General features: G+C 38.2%; 1 protein-coding gene across 1 annotated transcript in view; it reads right to left on the reverse strand.

Moving 5' to 3' along the window:
* The window catches only part of TRDN (triadin), a 213068-nt gene that overhangs the window by 76442 nt on the left and 120652 nt on the right, over positions 1-15974 (reverse strand). The window contains exons 17-18 of the mRNA XM_079298923.1: positions 13163-13198; positions 9738-9791 (exon numbers count right to left, since the gene is read on the reverse strand). Of these exons, the coding sequence (XP_079155049.1) occupies positions 9738-9791; positions 13163-13198 (90 nt within the window). The remainder of the gene's footprint in view (positions 1-9737; positions 9792-13162; positions 13199-15974) is intronic.

Raw genomic sequence — 15974 nt, forward strand, 5'->3', positions numbered from 1 at the left:
GTTCTTATTCATCAACATCTGCAGCTTTGATTTTGTGTAGCCTGGGTGCTCTTCAGACTCTCCACTTTCATGCAGGTATTTTAGGACTCATTCTGGAAATCACAATTTTCACTGGTATTGTGGAGGTTTCTACTTTGCTATTGCTCAGGACAGATTCCTGGAAACTAAAGGAAAGGCAATTCTGTCATTAGTGGTTCTGAGGCAATTTTTTTTTTCTTTCATTCTCTCAGCTCTCAGGAGATCTGGGAACAGAATGATCCTAGCAATGCTCAGCAAGTGTTTGGGCAAAGTATAAAATAATCAATTTATTTAGCTTTATTTCACAATTTTTTTTTTCCCCTAAACTGCAAACTTTAGGGAAGGTCTATAGAACTTCTTTGATAATAATTTTATTTCCAAAAGCATATGAAATAAAATCCTTTTCCATGAAAAAATGAATAAAATAGAATTTTACAGCAATCATTTCTGGGAAATTTTACATGATATGAGAGTTCAGGTGATTCATGTCTTGATATTTGAATGGAATGAACTGAAAACTTTGATTGCATGACCCATAAACTGCAGGAAATTTCAGACCTAGCTATTTCGTGTTTGCTACAAGCTGTATTTGCTTGGTTACAATGTCTCATTCTTTACTGGTTTTGTACTTTCAAGTAGCTAGTATGACACATGAAAGGATATTTCCAGCTGTAAACATATTAGACATTTGCCACGGCATTAGTCATTATTTTTATATTTAACAATTTTTGCATGTATATGATACTGTACAACATATTTTCATTCAGGGAAGTTTTGCTGGTAATGTAGCATTTTTCTACCATGCATGGAATTGAGATTTGATTTAGTTGGACATTTTACCATCTTTATTTGCTCTGATGCTTTAATCAAATGGCTTTTTTCTTTTTATGAAAAATGGCAAAGTTATGTATAACATGCCCACAAAACCATACAAATGTGTTTTTTGCTTCATTACTACTGACATACTCCTAGGCAATCCAGAGTAGGTGGGAGACAGAAGAGAACCTGAACCTGCCTCTATAGCTCCTCCCAAGCCACATTTTCCCTAAAGCAAAAACAGTACTGAAAAGCATCTAGGCTTGCAAATTGGCTAAGTTGTATTTTAATGTTTAGTACCAGAACAGACAGTCACAAAGTGTGATCCTCTGCAACCCAACAGGAAAAAACAATTGATTTCCTGTCATAATTGATATAGGTATGTGCACACATGCATGAATGTGTCTCTGTACACCTGTTATTTTCTAATTCAGATAAAGCATTCATATCCAAGAATGGTTCAGGAAAATAAAAAATTGTATTGGGAATGAAACAGATTGGAAAAGTTGAAATAAATGGCTTTCAAATGAATATGCTGTTGTGTGGGATGCACCACATGTTAATTAACTAACACCATTTTGTTTGCACTCACTAGCTGCATAAAAATGGTGCTTTCTGTACTGTTGTTTATCTTTTACCACAAATACTTCAGTGAAGCCTACTGTTGTTATATTTTATGCAGTGTCTTACTTAAATCCTTAGCAGAAAGTTAGCTTGATCTTATAGTTTTGTAATCTTGGTTTTATAAGCTATATATAAAACTTCTCAGACTTTCATATCATGTTGGTTAATTAAAACCAAATGAGACAGAAAAGTAAAGCTCTTCAAGATATCCTTTAATTAAGAATATTGTGAATATAAGCATTTAGATAAAGAGGAGATCCCTTTAGTCCCTTCTGCTGAAGGGAAATGTTGCAATATGAATTCAGTCACATTGTTAGACTGAGATAATCCACATGACAGTCTTGCATCAAACTAGATTTTTCCTGTTCTTCCACTCCCAAGGAGTATGTGTTCTGCTATATTTCACTGCTATTCTTACTTTCTTGATCATTGTAGAAAACTTCACCATTGTTTTACACTTTGATTTATAAAGATCATGAACTGTATGAATACATTCTTCCTGGAATAAGAATACACCAAAGAAACCTCTTACATTCTGAAATCATGTACATATACTCACTCCTCTCTATATTATCATCTTTTGAGGAGAGCAACAAACAGTTTTCCTAGTGGGTTTTTGTGAAGAAAAGGAAAGCAGGTGACAGTTCTCTGTATCAGTGTCTTAGAAATCTGCTACCTTGTTGGGAAATATCTGAGAAATCTTTATGCAAAGAAAAGAAAGAAAAGCCTGGATGAAATGCAACTGTATTCAGTTCTTTCTATTTAGTCTGAGGCTTTTCTTTACAGGTAGAAATCAATGGTATAAAAATTGTCCATTATAAATTGTAGATGTAATATAAGCATACATGTTATGGAAAAGTCTAATCCACACTACTGCTCCCCTGCAAATAAAGTGGCATTTTCATAATGATTGAAATGAACTGGATTTATTTCCATCCTTGCAAAGTGAAGTGGTACCACCTCCAAAACTTTAATGCTTGGGAAGATAATTGTATCTGTAGTGTAGTCAGGACTCAACAAAGCTGAAGCATGCCCTTGAATGCTTTGCTAGAAGGCTGTGGGTGTTGTGTACCTGGACTTCAGCAAGGTCTTTGACACTGTCTCCCGCAGCACACTCCTGGAAAAGCTGGCAGCCCATGGCTTGGACAGGAGCACTCTGTGCTGGGTTAGGAACTGGCTGGATGGCTGAGCCCAGAGTGTGGTGGTGAGTGGGACTGCATCCAGCTGGGGATCTGTCACCAGTGGTGACCCTCAGGGCTCTGTGCTGGGGGCAGCTCTGTTCAATATTTTCATTGATGACATGGATGAGAGTATTGAGTCTTTCATCAGTAAATTTGCAGGTGACACTAAGTGGGAGTGTGTGTCCATCTGTTGAGAGGCAGGAGGGCTCTTCAGAGAGACCTGGAATGGTTGGATGGATGGGCAGAGTCCAATAAGACGAACTTTAACAAGTCCAAGTTCTGAGTCCTGCATTTTGGCCGCAATAACCCCCTGCAATGGGGCTGGGGATGGTGTGACTGGACAGTGCCCAGGCAGAAAGGGACCTGGGGGTGCTGGTACAGCTGACTGAACATGAGCCAGCAGTGTGCCCAGGTGGCCAAGAAGGCCAATGGTTCCTGGTCTGGATCAGGAATGGTGTGGCCAGAAGGAGCAGGGAGCTCATTCTTCCCCTCTACTCAGCACTGGTGAGGCCACACCTTGAGTACTGTGCCCAGTTCTGGGCCCCTCAGTTTAGGAAGGACATTGAGGCACTTGAGCACATCCAGAGGAGGCAACAAGGCTGGTGAGGGGCTGGAACACAAACCCTGTGAGGAACAGCTGAGAGAACTGGGGGTGTTCAGCCTGGAGAAAAGGAGACTCAGAGGTGACCTCATCACTCTCTACAACTCCCTGAAAGGTGACTGTGGTCAGGTCGGTCTCTTTCACCAGGCAGCAAATGACAGATCAAGAGGACACAGTCTCAAGTTGTGCCAAGGGAAATATAGGCTGGATCTTAGGAAAAAGTTTTTTACAGAAAGAGTGATCAAGTACTGGAATCATCTGCCTGGGCTGGTGGTGGAGTCACCATCCGCGGATGTGTTTAAAGAAAGACTGGCTGTGGCACTTGGTGCCATGTTTTAGCTGAGGTGTTAGGGCATGGGTTGGACTCCAGGATCTTGGAGCTCTCTTCTAACCTAGTGATTCTGTGAACTAAAGATGGAGTTAAAGATATGTTAAATCCTTGTTGAAATTGGTCCCAATTCTAGCCAAAAGTGCACTTAAATCTTTAAACAAGTTCAGGGTGATGAAAGTTTCCCAGCCTCAGAACGAAGCACCTAAAAATGCCTTTTCTGTAAAGAGTGGACACTTCTATAATCCTTTTAGCTCTGATTTTTTAAATTGCACTTAATTTGATCCTCTTTTATTGACATTATTGTTACTTTCATGTATGAATAAAAATCATTTTTGTAGTTAACTTGCTCCCCCTGCCTTGCTTTTAAAGTAGTGCTGGTTTTGTGTTAGCAATACAAAAGTACTTTGATGCACAGCAAATATCTGATGACAAAAAAAAGAAACAAAGCTTCATTTACAGTACAAGTGTCTTCACACACACTGTGATCTGAAAGGAAGTATTGGAAATTATTTTAACCCTATATTATCCAGAAACAGAGAAAATTCTAAGTATAAATGCAAAATAATGTGCCAAGCTATGAGACAGCTAATTTCAACATCCTAGCAAAAATAGTAAAATATAATGGATTTTAGACCATTTACTCAAAGACATCTTAAAAAAATTGGTGAATAAAAACTGGATTTCAGATTAGAAAGCTTAATGTAAAATAAGCTATTTCATGCTCTATTTAAATAAATCCTATATGTACAGAATTAATGGCTGTAAAGTAAAATCTAAAATCAGAAAATTCTTTCCCTTTCAGGGCATCATCTATTGTGACATAACTAAAGAATTCATCTTTGCTTTCCCATTCTGAGTCAGATAATGGCTCAGCTTACATAATCCTGTGGACATTTAAGACATCATGTTCTGTAATATTTTCTCAGACTTCAACTGGGATGAAAATGTCAGTGGCTTGAGATGATTTGTGGAATACATATCCATCCACACAATAGATTCCTGCAGATATTAAGTGGCTGAGTGATGGACTGCTGCACCAGCACAACAAGATTTTAGCTGCTGAGGGTACAGTGCCTTCCTGGCAGACCAGGAGCAGAACCAGCTCTGAGGCTTCAATAAAGCCTAGTGGAAGCACCCTGGGACAAACAATTGAGGACCAAGACCCAGTTTCTCCTGTCCTTCAGCATACTGCTGGAGATTGAGATCAGATAATTTCCAGCTACTCTGCAAAAAGAGGCAAGCCTGGAACCATCCCAGTGAAAACAGAAAAAATTACTAACTCAGAGAAGATATTATATTTAACTTCCCAAAGAACTAAGGTGGGACAGAAGAAGAATTGTGCTAAAATGGACTGAAAAGAAAGCTTTGGTGATTCAGAAGGACTACAGAATGATCCTGGATCTAAATGCAAAGACCTTGAGCAGCAACAGTTTTAATACAGGTAGGGCCTATTTTGTTTAGTGCTGCACAAACACCTGCTGTGTGAAGCTTTATTTATTTATTTTGCACAGAAATAAATTGCAAAGCTTGTCCTTCTGCATTCAGTAAATTACCTCTAACATTTGTTCCCAAAGACTGTAAACCTGGAATATAAACCCTGAGAATGGCTGAGCTTATGTTCTTCAAAAGTCTGAAAGGGTTAACTTCAGGGAACAGAAAATTGAACTGTCTACGCCAGCTACCAGAATAATTTTCGTGGCAACATCAGTATGACAGAAATACATGCAGAGATACTTTCACCAGGTGCTTATAAAGAGAAATTTCAGGGCACACAGAGGCACTCAGATATAAGATCTTGAGGAGAATGCAGGATGGAAGACTTTACTATGTCCCTATAGAGTGAGAGAGACAGGTTCTTTTTCCTTTCTCTAAAAGTACTTACAGGAGGTGTGTAATATAAACTTGACCCTGATTTTTGAAGTCTCTCCTCTTGGACTGACTACACATATCTACATAAGATGAGAATACATAGTTTGGTAGATGGATGATGCAGAGGGTGTGGTACTGTGAGTAAAATATATCCCTGGTGTGTGACTTAAGACCTGAGTCTGAGAAACCTGACAAATAATTCATGTAAGTTTGCCTGTTCCAATGTGTTGCTAAATTATTCAATAGAAATACTGAATTTTATTAATCTTCTGTAACATATGATTTTAACTTTCTATATACTTGTGTCCTACAGATGATAACTAAAAGAATCAATAATCCAACTCCTTGATAAATCTTTTCTGCATTTCAAACATATCTTCTGTGCCATAAACTTCTGGGTTTTTTTCCTTTTCATGTAGACTAAAAATGGTTATACTTTATGGCAATAGCTTTCTTGTTGATATTTTTCTTGTTGATATTTTAATTACAATAATTTATCTGGAACCAAGAATTAAAATAACTTCCCTAAGTAAATAGTGCCCGTTACCAGTAAAACCAGTAGTTCTTCCTGTTGTAGGCAGAGTGTCCTGCACCTGCACAACCCATCTTCTAATGAAGTTTTTCAGCATAACCTGTATTCTAATATTCTGTACTTACCCCAAGGACCCATTTCCTATACAATTTCATACAAAATATCCTCTTTCTGCTTCTTACAAAGAATGGAACGATTGTTGGCATAATAAAGTAATAATAGTTCTAGTACAATTGGCAGTCAGTTTGGGACATTGCATACAGCTGACATGTGAACACTTAAAATTAGCTATTGTTTGTCACACTTATTTTATTCTTTCTGGATCTAAATTTTATTGATTTTTCAAGGGGGAAATTGTGCTCAAAAAGAGTTTCTGTTATGAACCCAAAGCAAGTGATAAATAAGATTTGTTTTTGCATATGTGTGGAGAGGAAGATGGGGAAAATTAGGCATTAAAACCCAGTAATTAGGCAGTTAAGTGACAGTACAAAATCTGTTAAACATACTGTAAAATTAAATTAAAAATTTCAAGGCCATTCCATGGAAATTCTAAGCAGCAATTAGGATTTAATTTTTGCAATGTTGAAAAGAGTTAGAACTGTTTTTTAAATCAGGCAATTTATTTTGGGAAAGGGCTGTCACTGGTGCTTAGAAAAGGTGCAGGAGCCTTGCCTATGAAATGGGGGCATCTCCTGAGAAGGCTCACAGGTGAGCTGTTCCCATCCCTGTCCCTAACTATGGGAGTGCATGAGGATCATGGCACTGAGGTTCTTGCTGCCTGCCAGAGAATAAAGCCACCCTCCTGCTAGTTTAGCTGGAAATGCTCTCTGCATGGTTTGAGCCTGTGCTCCCTGCCCTGTCCTGCACCTCCATAAACTGCTTTTCCCACACTAAACAGACCCAGCAAACTTATTACACCAGAGTGTGATGACTCTGCCCACCAACATCTGCAACATTCACCCAGCAGAATTAGCTACAGCTGTAGGGCATGATAAGGATTGAGGTGTGAGGCTGCAGAGGGATGGGAAAGAGGGAGATTCCCCTCCTAGCCTCCTCTCCTGACAAAGGATGAGGCAGCTACTCACCTCCTACACCCCTGGCTCTGTGAAACCTTTCAGAGAGAGCCTGCTGGGCCCAGCACACAAGGGGTGTCTGAGAAAATCCTATGAAAGAAACCTGTGCCACTCCTCAGGGCAAAAGGACAGACTGATATTTTGTGAGGGTAGGTCACTCTCAGACCTGTTCTGCTAGCACAGCTGGGGAGACAATGCACCATGCAGAAAAAAAAAAAAAAATAGAGGGAATAGCTGCAAGACTTAGAATGGGAATGACATAAAACAGGGTAATTGAGGAACATGTGCAACAAAACATCTTCAATTCTGATTTCTCCTTTTAGAACAGCATCACTTGTATATATCTAAGAAACTATTCTGCTTTACAGTCAAATGCTGTGATCTCAAGCCCAGTTTCTGATGATTGTCAGAGATGTGATTTTTTCCAGTAAGAGACATCTGGAAATATTTGAAAATATCCACTTTCAAAGTTAAGTGATGGAAATTTATTGAGGCTATTATTCCTAGAGCAGCTGTCAGCTTGAAAATCCAGAAGTCCTCATAGACTTTCAAACTCTATATTCACTTTCTTTGCTTTCTGTGTAGACATATACATATAGGGAGATAAAAATAGTGCATGTTGAATTAGGCAGGGATTTCTCAACCAATGACATTAAGATCAGGAGCATATGTGATGTAGATGCACTGTGAGATGACCAGCTGTGCTCTCAGTCTGTTCAGCCTGTTAAGAGGAGTAAACCTTGAGCTTTAGGCATTCTTGGTACAGGTTTTGATGCAATAAGATATGTGGAAAAAAATGAAATATGAAATTGGATAATGTATTTAATTTAGTGTGCTAATAGGCAACAGTCTACTTACAATGTTGCCAAACAAGCATATTTAATATTTTGCTATGGTGAATTATTCTGGCGGTAAATTAGTTTCCAGAGAACTGAAGGGGAAGCTAAAATGTAGATCTCAAAGCCTACTGCTCTTTATCATTTTTAAGGCAAACTAGATATTTAGAAATGTGTGAGAACAGACAAACTTATTTTATTTTTCCATAAGAAGCCATGCCAATTTTCCCCCTTTCTTTATCTTAAGCAGATTACAGTCATCACCATTCTTGCCAACAAGCAGACTCATTGGAATATTTTTCAAATATGAACACAAATATTGGATGCAAGCAGGTGGAGTGAATTAATTATAAGCATATGGTTCTAACATAACGATTTCTACAGAGTACTGTTGAGACTTCTAGGGGTCTAGCTATACAACAAACTTTGGCAACAAAGCTGCTTTAAGAAATTATCAGTGACATGAATATAAATATTTGTGGAGCCAGTCTTACTGAAACGATCCAGGCTGAAAGCCCTGCCACACACACATTCCTAGGACAGCTTTCAGCTGTGAGCCATGGCAATGGTGTGGTTTGCACTGTTCCCCCTATTGTGTTGGCAGAGGTGAGCATGGTGTCAAAAAAACACAGCAGGCAGGGATGGGGAGCACTGGTGGGAAATGATTCCCAGGCCAGCTTCACACACTGCATTGTGCAGCCCCACAACATGTGCTGCAGTAGCCCAGGCACTCTGTGATTCCAGCCTGTGAGTCCTTCCTTGGTAGAGAACTACAGGTGTTCCTGGCTTGCCCTGATCCTTGACCAATTCCCAACCATCCTTATTGATGCAATTATTCCTTTTTCCAGTGGAGGAGAGCTCTGAGCTAGACTACTGAATTAGAGAGAAATAGCCAGAAAACAATCTTAAAGGAAAAAAAAAATCAAAACAGAACCAAAAAGAAATCAAAATATCTCAGAGCCATAGAGGGGGGATCATCTGGATGCAATAAACAGGAGAGGAAGTGTGGGGCTGGCTGCTGCTGGGATGCCAGCACCTGGCACAGCTCAATAACACAGAGTCTGGTGCAGCACCAGCTATCCTGCTTTAGACTAGAATAATATTATCGTTTTATACCCTCCACAATTTTATATGGGAATTCCTGAGGGGTTTTTTGATAGTTAATATAAAATGTAGTCAAATACTAATATGATCACTATTCAGGTTGTTATTCATTATATTGGGTTTTACTTAATTAAGCAGAAATGAGATGTCACATTTTTGAAGATGGCTGTGAAGGAGATGAGATAATAAATAAAAGTTATTAGATTTTTACAATCCAATCTAAATTCAGATAGGAATTTATGCCATTATTTGTTTTAAAAAAGTTTGCTTGTCTTTTCAGTGCATATTTATAATTATCTAAGAACTCAATTTTGACAACCTACTCTGAGATCAGCATTTTGAAATCAGATACTCTTCTCAAAGGGCTCAAACACAGCTTTGCAGGGAAATTGGTTTCTGTAAATATTGCTTTTAAAATTGGACTTCACATTCAGATTTTTTTTTGGGGTTGTTTTTTTTTTTTTGTTTGTTTTTTTTTTTTATCTCAAGCCCTGCAGAATGGCCCAGTATGGCACCCTCATAGCTGCCATGGGAGGAAAAGAAGCAAAAATAATTTTAGAAATCAGTGTTAAATACTTCTTTTCTTAACAAGCATTTCACATATGATTATGATGATTTAGAACAAAACAAGCACAAAACCACCCCGACAACGAACAAAAACTTATGTACAATCCAGCAGATGGTGCTATGATGCAATAAACTGGTTCAAGACTACAAGAAAAACATTGCATGCAAACATTTTTCTCCTTTACCTGGCGTTGCTGCTTTTTTGATGGCAGGGTTGGCTGCAGGAGCTTTTGCTGGCTCTTAAAAAGAAATAAAATTAAACCATTTATTACAAAGCATTATATTTTAAAAACCCCACAGAAATCTGAGAAATGCCTTCCAGCCAGAAGCCTGTACAATCCCTTTAACTGAAGAGTTAAACAAAGAGATTACACAAAGGGAGAAGAGCTGAATTATCTTCAATAAACTCAGAAGCAAGAACAGAATAACCAGCTGAAGGGCTAGTAAGCTCTGGTTTTTATGCACTGAATCCCTTCTTTCAGCTTTTTACCAGTTCAATATCTATTGGCAAAGCAGAGGAAGGAAGGCATGTAGGGGTTTCAGCATGGCCTTGTCCCTCAGGCAGCAGCTGTGTGCTGGGAGCCTCTGCATCTTGAGCTGTGAGAGCACAAAGTCCTGAATCAGCCTCTGGCAGCTGCTGAAGATTCACTCTTGTGGATTCTGCAGTGGTACCTCAGGGGAACCCATGGGTCTTCACAGTGGCATCCTTTCCCCTAGTCTAAAACTGGCTCTGGTTAGAAGAGGTAAAATGGGGCTGCTTTTGCAAAGTGAATCCAGACTTGGCTATACCAGAAATATCCCTTCATCCTGAAGAATGTAGGAGCATTAGGAGAACATCTTCACATTTGATCCTGCTATTGAAAGAGCAATTGCTGTATTCTCCTAGCAGAGAAATGTGCTCTCTTTGGCCATTTAACTGTTCTTGGTCCTTTTATGAAGCACTTGCATTTTACTGTCTTTGTTTGTAGAGCATGTCCTTGCAGAATGAAGGTCCTAGTGATGAATGGTATGTGCATCCCCAAGTGGATTTGGGAATCTCAGCCCCATATAGAAGAACCTAAGTACCTTACTAGATTTATTCACTCTTTATTAGTATTTAGTTAATTGCTTTTATCCTCAGGAACTACCAAAACAAACTGTACTTAAATCCAAATAGTTTAACACATATCCATAAGCTAAACTCCACCAATGGTCATAAAGGATTTTTTGTATCAACTAGAAGGTTCTTTAAATTAAAATTCACTATTTCATATCTTGAGAGGAAATAACTAATCATTTTAATCACGAGTTGAATTAAAGAATTCCAAAAAATGTTAGTTAATCCTTGACATCTGTCACTGTACTATTACATTGAAAAAGAACATGGCTAAATCAGAATGTAATTTTGAGTCCTTCCCCTCCATTATTTTGAGAAGTTCATAAAAGACGCATCAGATTGTCTTGTGAAAGAGAATGAAAACAAAATATAGTTTGCATGTGTGGGTTTGTTCTATTTCCATCCATTTAAAAACATACAGCTGATAATTACATCCTAACTTAGTTATTATCACAGAATTGTAACTATTTGGGGTGCTCACCCCTCCTTCAGGGAAATTTGTGGAAGACCTTGAAGAATAATTTACTTTGTATCGCTTTTCTGAGTGCCTCTTTTTGCAGAATTAAAAGGTCCAACACACATGTTCTACAAGTTTCAGATGGACCTAATACAAAATAGCAGGACCCTCTCATTTATCCCCTTCTGAGCTCTCAGCTAGAACATGCTTAACAGTGAATTTTTAAAAACTTTTTTTCATGTCACCTGTGAAAACAAAATAGCCATGGTACGCTGCTCTCCAGCAGAGTACTGGCTGTAGTGTCCTGTTCCTGCACCTGATTGTTGGAGCAACGATGTCTGCACAAAATAGTCCAAAAAATTTCCCACCTTTTGGCCAGAGGCCACTTGGTATGGAAAAGGACTCTAAAAAGTGGCTTTCTCAAAGAGACTCTGAGATCTCTTTCTCCCCAATGGATTGAGGACCTGTCTATCATCAGACGACCATGAAGATGTGTCCCATCTGTTGGTAGCTATATCCCATCCTCTCTCTTTCTCTCCCCTTTTACTTTGTTTCCTTTACCTCTTTCTCTCTCTCTCTCTCTCTTCTATCACAAAACTGCATTGTTGGCACACAATAAAGTGCATTGCTGCTTGCTGCTGAATAAAACCTGAGTCTCTTGCTTTTTGTACTTTGCACCCTGGGGTCGAACGACTCCTGCTCAGGTTGAGCAGATCGTGACACAGCTGCTGTGGAACTCTCCCATTAAAGGAGTGGCAGAAAGGTTTAGGTTGGAAGGGAGCTTGAAGATCTTGTTCCAGCAACACCACCCCCCCAACCATGGGCAGGGACACCTTCCACTAGACCAGGTTGCTTAAAGCTCCACTGGCCTGGCCTTGAGCCCTTCCAGGGAAGGGACATCCACAATGTCTCTGAGCATCCTGTTCCTTCTCCTCACCACCATCATAGTGAAGAATTTCTTCCTACTATCCAATTTAAATCTGCTCTCAGTTTAAAGCCATTACCTGTAGTCCTGCCATCACATACCCTTGTGAGAAGACCCTCTCCAGACCCCCTGTAGGCTCCTTTTAGGCACTCAAAGGCTGCTCTGAGGAATTATGTGTCCAAATTAATAGTTCCTTTAAGACCTGCTTGAAAACAGTACTTGTTTCACTAACAGAACATTATTTGTAGAGTAAATCTATGAAATGTTTTGTTAGATATTTCTGCAATATTTGCATTAGAACCCAGTGTATAAGCTTTTTTTTTCACTGCCAAAAGAAATCTTTCGGCAAATTGCTGCAAAACTAAGGATGGCAGGAGATTGTTCTGCCATAGAAGTCACAAAAGTTCATACATGGAAATGAGAGTCAGTGCACCCTTTAACTGTGAATTTGAATCAGATTTTGAAACCCCATATTTTTCCTAATTTTTCTTTTATACTGTACTTTCAGAACAGAATGGTGAGTAGATGAAGTCTTACCAAAGAGACTGTCTTACTGTCCCTGCTATGTTGAGGCATTAATGCCTGCAAATTTGCAGTAAAGAAAGATGTAGCTTTTCCCTTTTAAACAATATTGTGTTCTCAGAGTTTTGGCTATTTTTTCAGAAGAGCACAATTCCCTTCTCTCTTCAGCCACAGAAGTTTCTCTGTTGGAACCAGAGATACCTAGACAGAGCCCTTGTTTTGCATTTGTGAAGATAAATTTGGTGTTCCTCAGCATGTTGAACTCTGAGACTTCCCAGCCTATTTATGAAAATTGCTGCCACTGAGATCACATTCAGCTGAGACCTCAATTTGACATTTCCTCCCCTAGCAAACCTTTGTTTTTGAAGACAGTGATAGGAAAGAGAGGAAGGCAAAACTGTCAGTCACAAAGAAGAGTGTGCAGTTAGAAGTAGGAAAAGAATGGATTAAGAAAGTAGGAGGCAACTGAAGTCTACGCATGTCATTTTTCAATTATAAATGGCGTAGCTATCTCTTTGTTTTTTCAACAACTGAATAACTATTATTTTTGGATTAATGAAATGCACTTTTTGAAACTGCATGACATAGAAAAGAGATAGTAGTTTCTTACTTTTGAGTTCTTTGGATACAGCAGCTTCTTTTTTATCTGCAAGAGAAAAAAAAATCCAAACATATAAATAAAAACATAGTAAGGACGAAGGTGGACAAAAAACTGCAGTGTGTGCTTTAGAGGTAAGTCATTCAATTTCTGTTTGTTTCATAGTACAGTGGCACTAATTTAACCTTAAGGGTAAATATGGGAAAGCCTGTGTGACTCTGAAAACTCTTGTTTAATTTTGTTATGGTAATACGTGGGGTTTGACACATGATGGAGTTACCATGGCTCACGTGAGCTATGGTGGCTCACCATGTGCACATTGTCAGGCTGCAGAAACACAAGGGAGGATGTGTCAGCAGCCTAAGAACAGAGGCACAATGAATGGCACTCTCTTCATGCAGTTGTTGGCAATCACACATCTGAGGCCCAGTTTAGATGTTCCCAACACCTTTTGAACCTGGAGAAACTCTGTCCTACATATGGTCCATGTAAGAGCAGGCAAAGCTCATTCTTGGTTGACTTGAATAAAATCGAAATTACTTAGCCGAATCAAAATGCAGTGTGGACAGAAAACCTACCAGAAAGAGTTAAGTAGGCTGCTCAGTCTCACTTTCACTTAAGATAGGATTTTTATTCAACTTTTTTGCAGAACTCTTCCTTCTGATGGCTGACGGGTTTGGAATCTTACTGAGGTGATATAAGTGTGCAGAAATACACAGAGATAGCTCCTCTTTCCATTATCATTCTCAGTGCTATTCTACCCCAGGGCTTTTAACAAAATCACCCATTTCTAGAAGCATTCTTGATGCTTCACATACCTTTTTCACTATCTCACCCATACAACCAAGAAATTACTCGTGGGGATCCTGTGGGACAGGAGCAAAGGCATGCATAGAGCAGTGGTGAAGGTACTCCCCTGAACTGTAACAAGGAAATTAACATCCTCTCTAATAAGCTCTAACGTGCCTGGAATACAGGCAGGATAATGCTTATGTCCACCACATATATGAATGATAAATGAATTGTACTTTTAAACACTAAAGTAAGAAATACTTCAGGGCAGAAACTGTCAAATTAAATTGCTTGAGAGGCTATCCCATTACTGCTAATAATACAAAGTTGCTTCCTTTTCTGTTGCTTTTTAAATTGCTGGGGAGAAGTTGATATGAGATAAGGTAATGCAAATGACTGTCAAGTAGTCTAATAATCTTGAAAAATTTGGAGGAAAAATATATTTCTATTCGGATGATATGCTGCTCTGAACTGAAATATTTCTGGGTTAATCCTCTGCTTCCACTAACTCTCTGTGAAAGCATGTTCTGCAGGCATTACTTCAAAGTATGATAATTACCACATTTAGATGAAATTAATCATGAAGCAGCTTCCAGCCATGTTATCTGGCTAAGGAGCCTATTGAAGCCTTCAAGAAATGCCTATTAGTTGCCAGATATGGATATTTTGAAAAGTATATATTGCAATGATATGAATCATTTATCACAATAAACTTCCATTGCCAGAGGTTATAAAAAATAAATAAATTGACAGCATCATTTACAATAACAGACTGGATATAAATAAAGCCCTCTTTATTTCCTATTATCATATAAGTTGCCATTTATTAAGGTAACATACTTTCATATATTTGCAACCCATATTTTTTTTTAAAAGAATCAATGTGTTTTCCCAACATCTGAAATATATAACATATAATAAATATATTAAATAGCAGGACAATTTCTTCAGCAAGAAATCTTATAATTCCAGGGGGGTTGTGTTTTTTTTTTTTTAATTTATTTTTAAAGTGCAGAAAAATTGCCAATAATTGATTTTGATAACATATATTAATATGAAAATGTAAATAGTGTTAGGATATTCTTCTCAAACCAAGGTATCTCACATTTGCTTTGTAAAACCATTTTATCTAACTAAGCTGGAGTGATTTACAGAAAATTGTCCAGAGGAGGTTGTGTAGGACCTAGAACAATGGAAGTGGCTTTGAAGCTATATAGCATTTACATCTACAGACTTCAATGAAATAAATGACCTAGTTGCAGAGAAATGAAGAACTGTTAGATCTTACAGGGGGGAAAACTGATCAGGACTTCTGAAGTCCCTAAATATGGTTACCTGCTATAAGGCACAATTAACAAATAATTTATCAACTCAATGGAAAACAACACCAAAAATGAATTGATCAATGAGATATACTGGTGCAATTTGAGACAATGAGAAATTTGCCCCATTCATTTTTACTTTGCACAGGTCTAGGGTTTAACTTTTAAACTATGGGAGTGTGGTTGGGAACATAGCTTTTATTAAATCAGGTTTTATTCATTAAGTCTTTTTCTTAAAAACAACAGCAATATGTTCTCTTGCTTCTTGAGGGGTATTTTTTTCATGTTAGTTAAGAAAAGAAATCTCCATAAAACCAATTTCTTTATAAAATTTTGAAGACACATTTGATATTTAGGTCTTCTTAAAGGGCTCCTATAAACCACCCAAACACTTTCTCATTCAAAGATTTGGGTACCTCTGACAACCCTATCCATTTCCTTCTCTTGAAGAAACCTGCATCAGACTTTAAAAGGCAAAGCTGATGAAATAATTCTTCATCTGTGGAACACTGTGAAGCACCCTTTTTTTACAGTTGTTTTCTGGAGGTATTTGAAGACAATTGTATTCTGGTGTCTATTCTCAAAAACTAAGCATACTTTTACAAGCTCTCCTCAGGTAACTGAACAGGTTTTTCTTTTATTGACTCTGGTGAAAGACTGAACTACAGTAAAACTTAAAAATTATTTTCTTTTAAAAAATATTTAAACAA

Source organism: Erithacus rubecula (genome assembly GCF_903797595.1).
Source record: "Erithacus rubecula genome assembly, chromosome: 2".
Taxonomy (NCBI): Eukaryota; Metazoa; Chordata; class Aves; order Passeriformes; family Muscicapidae; genus Erithacus; species Erithacus rubecula.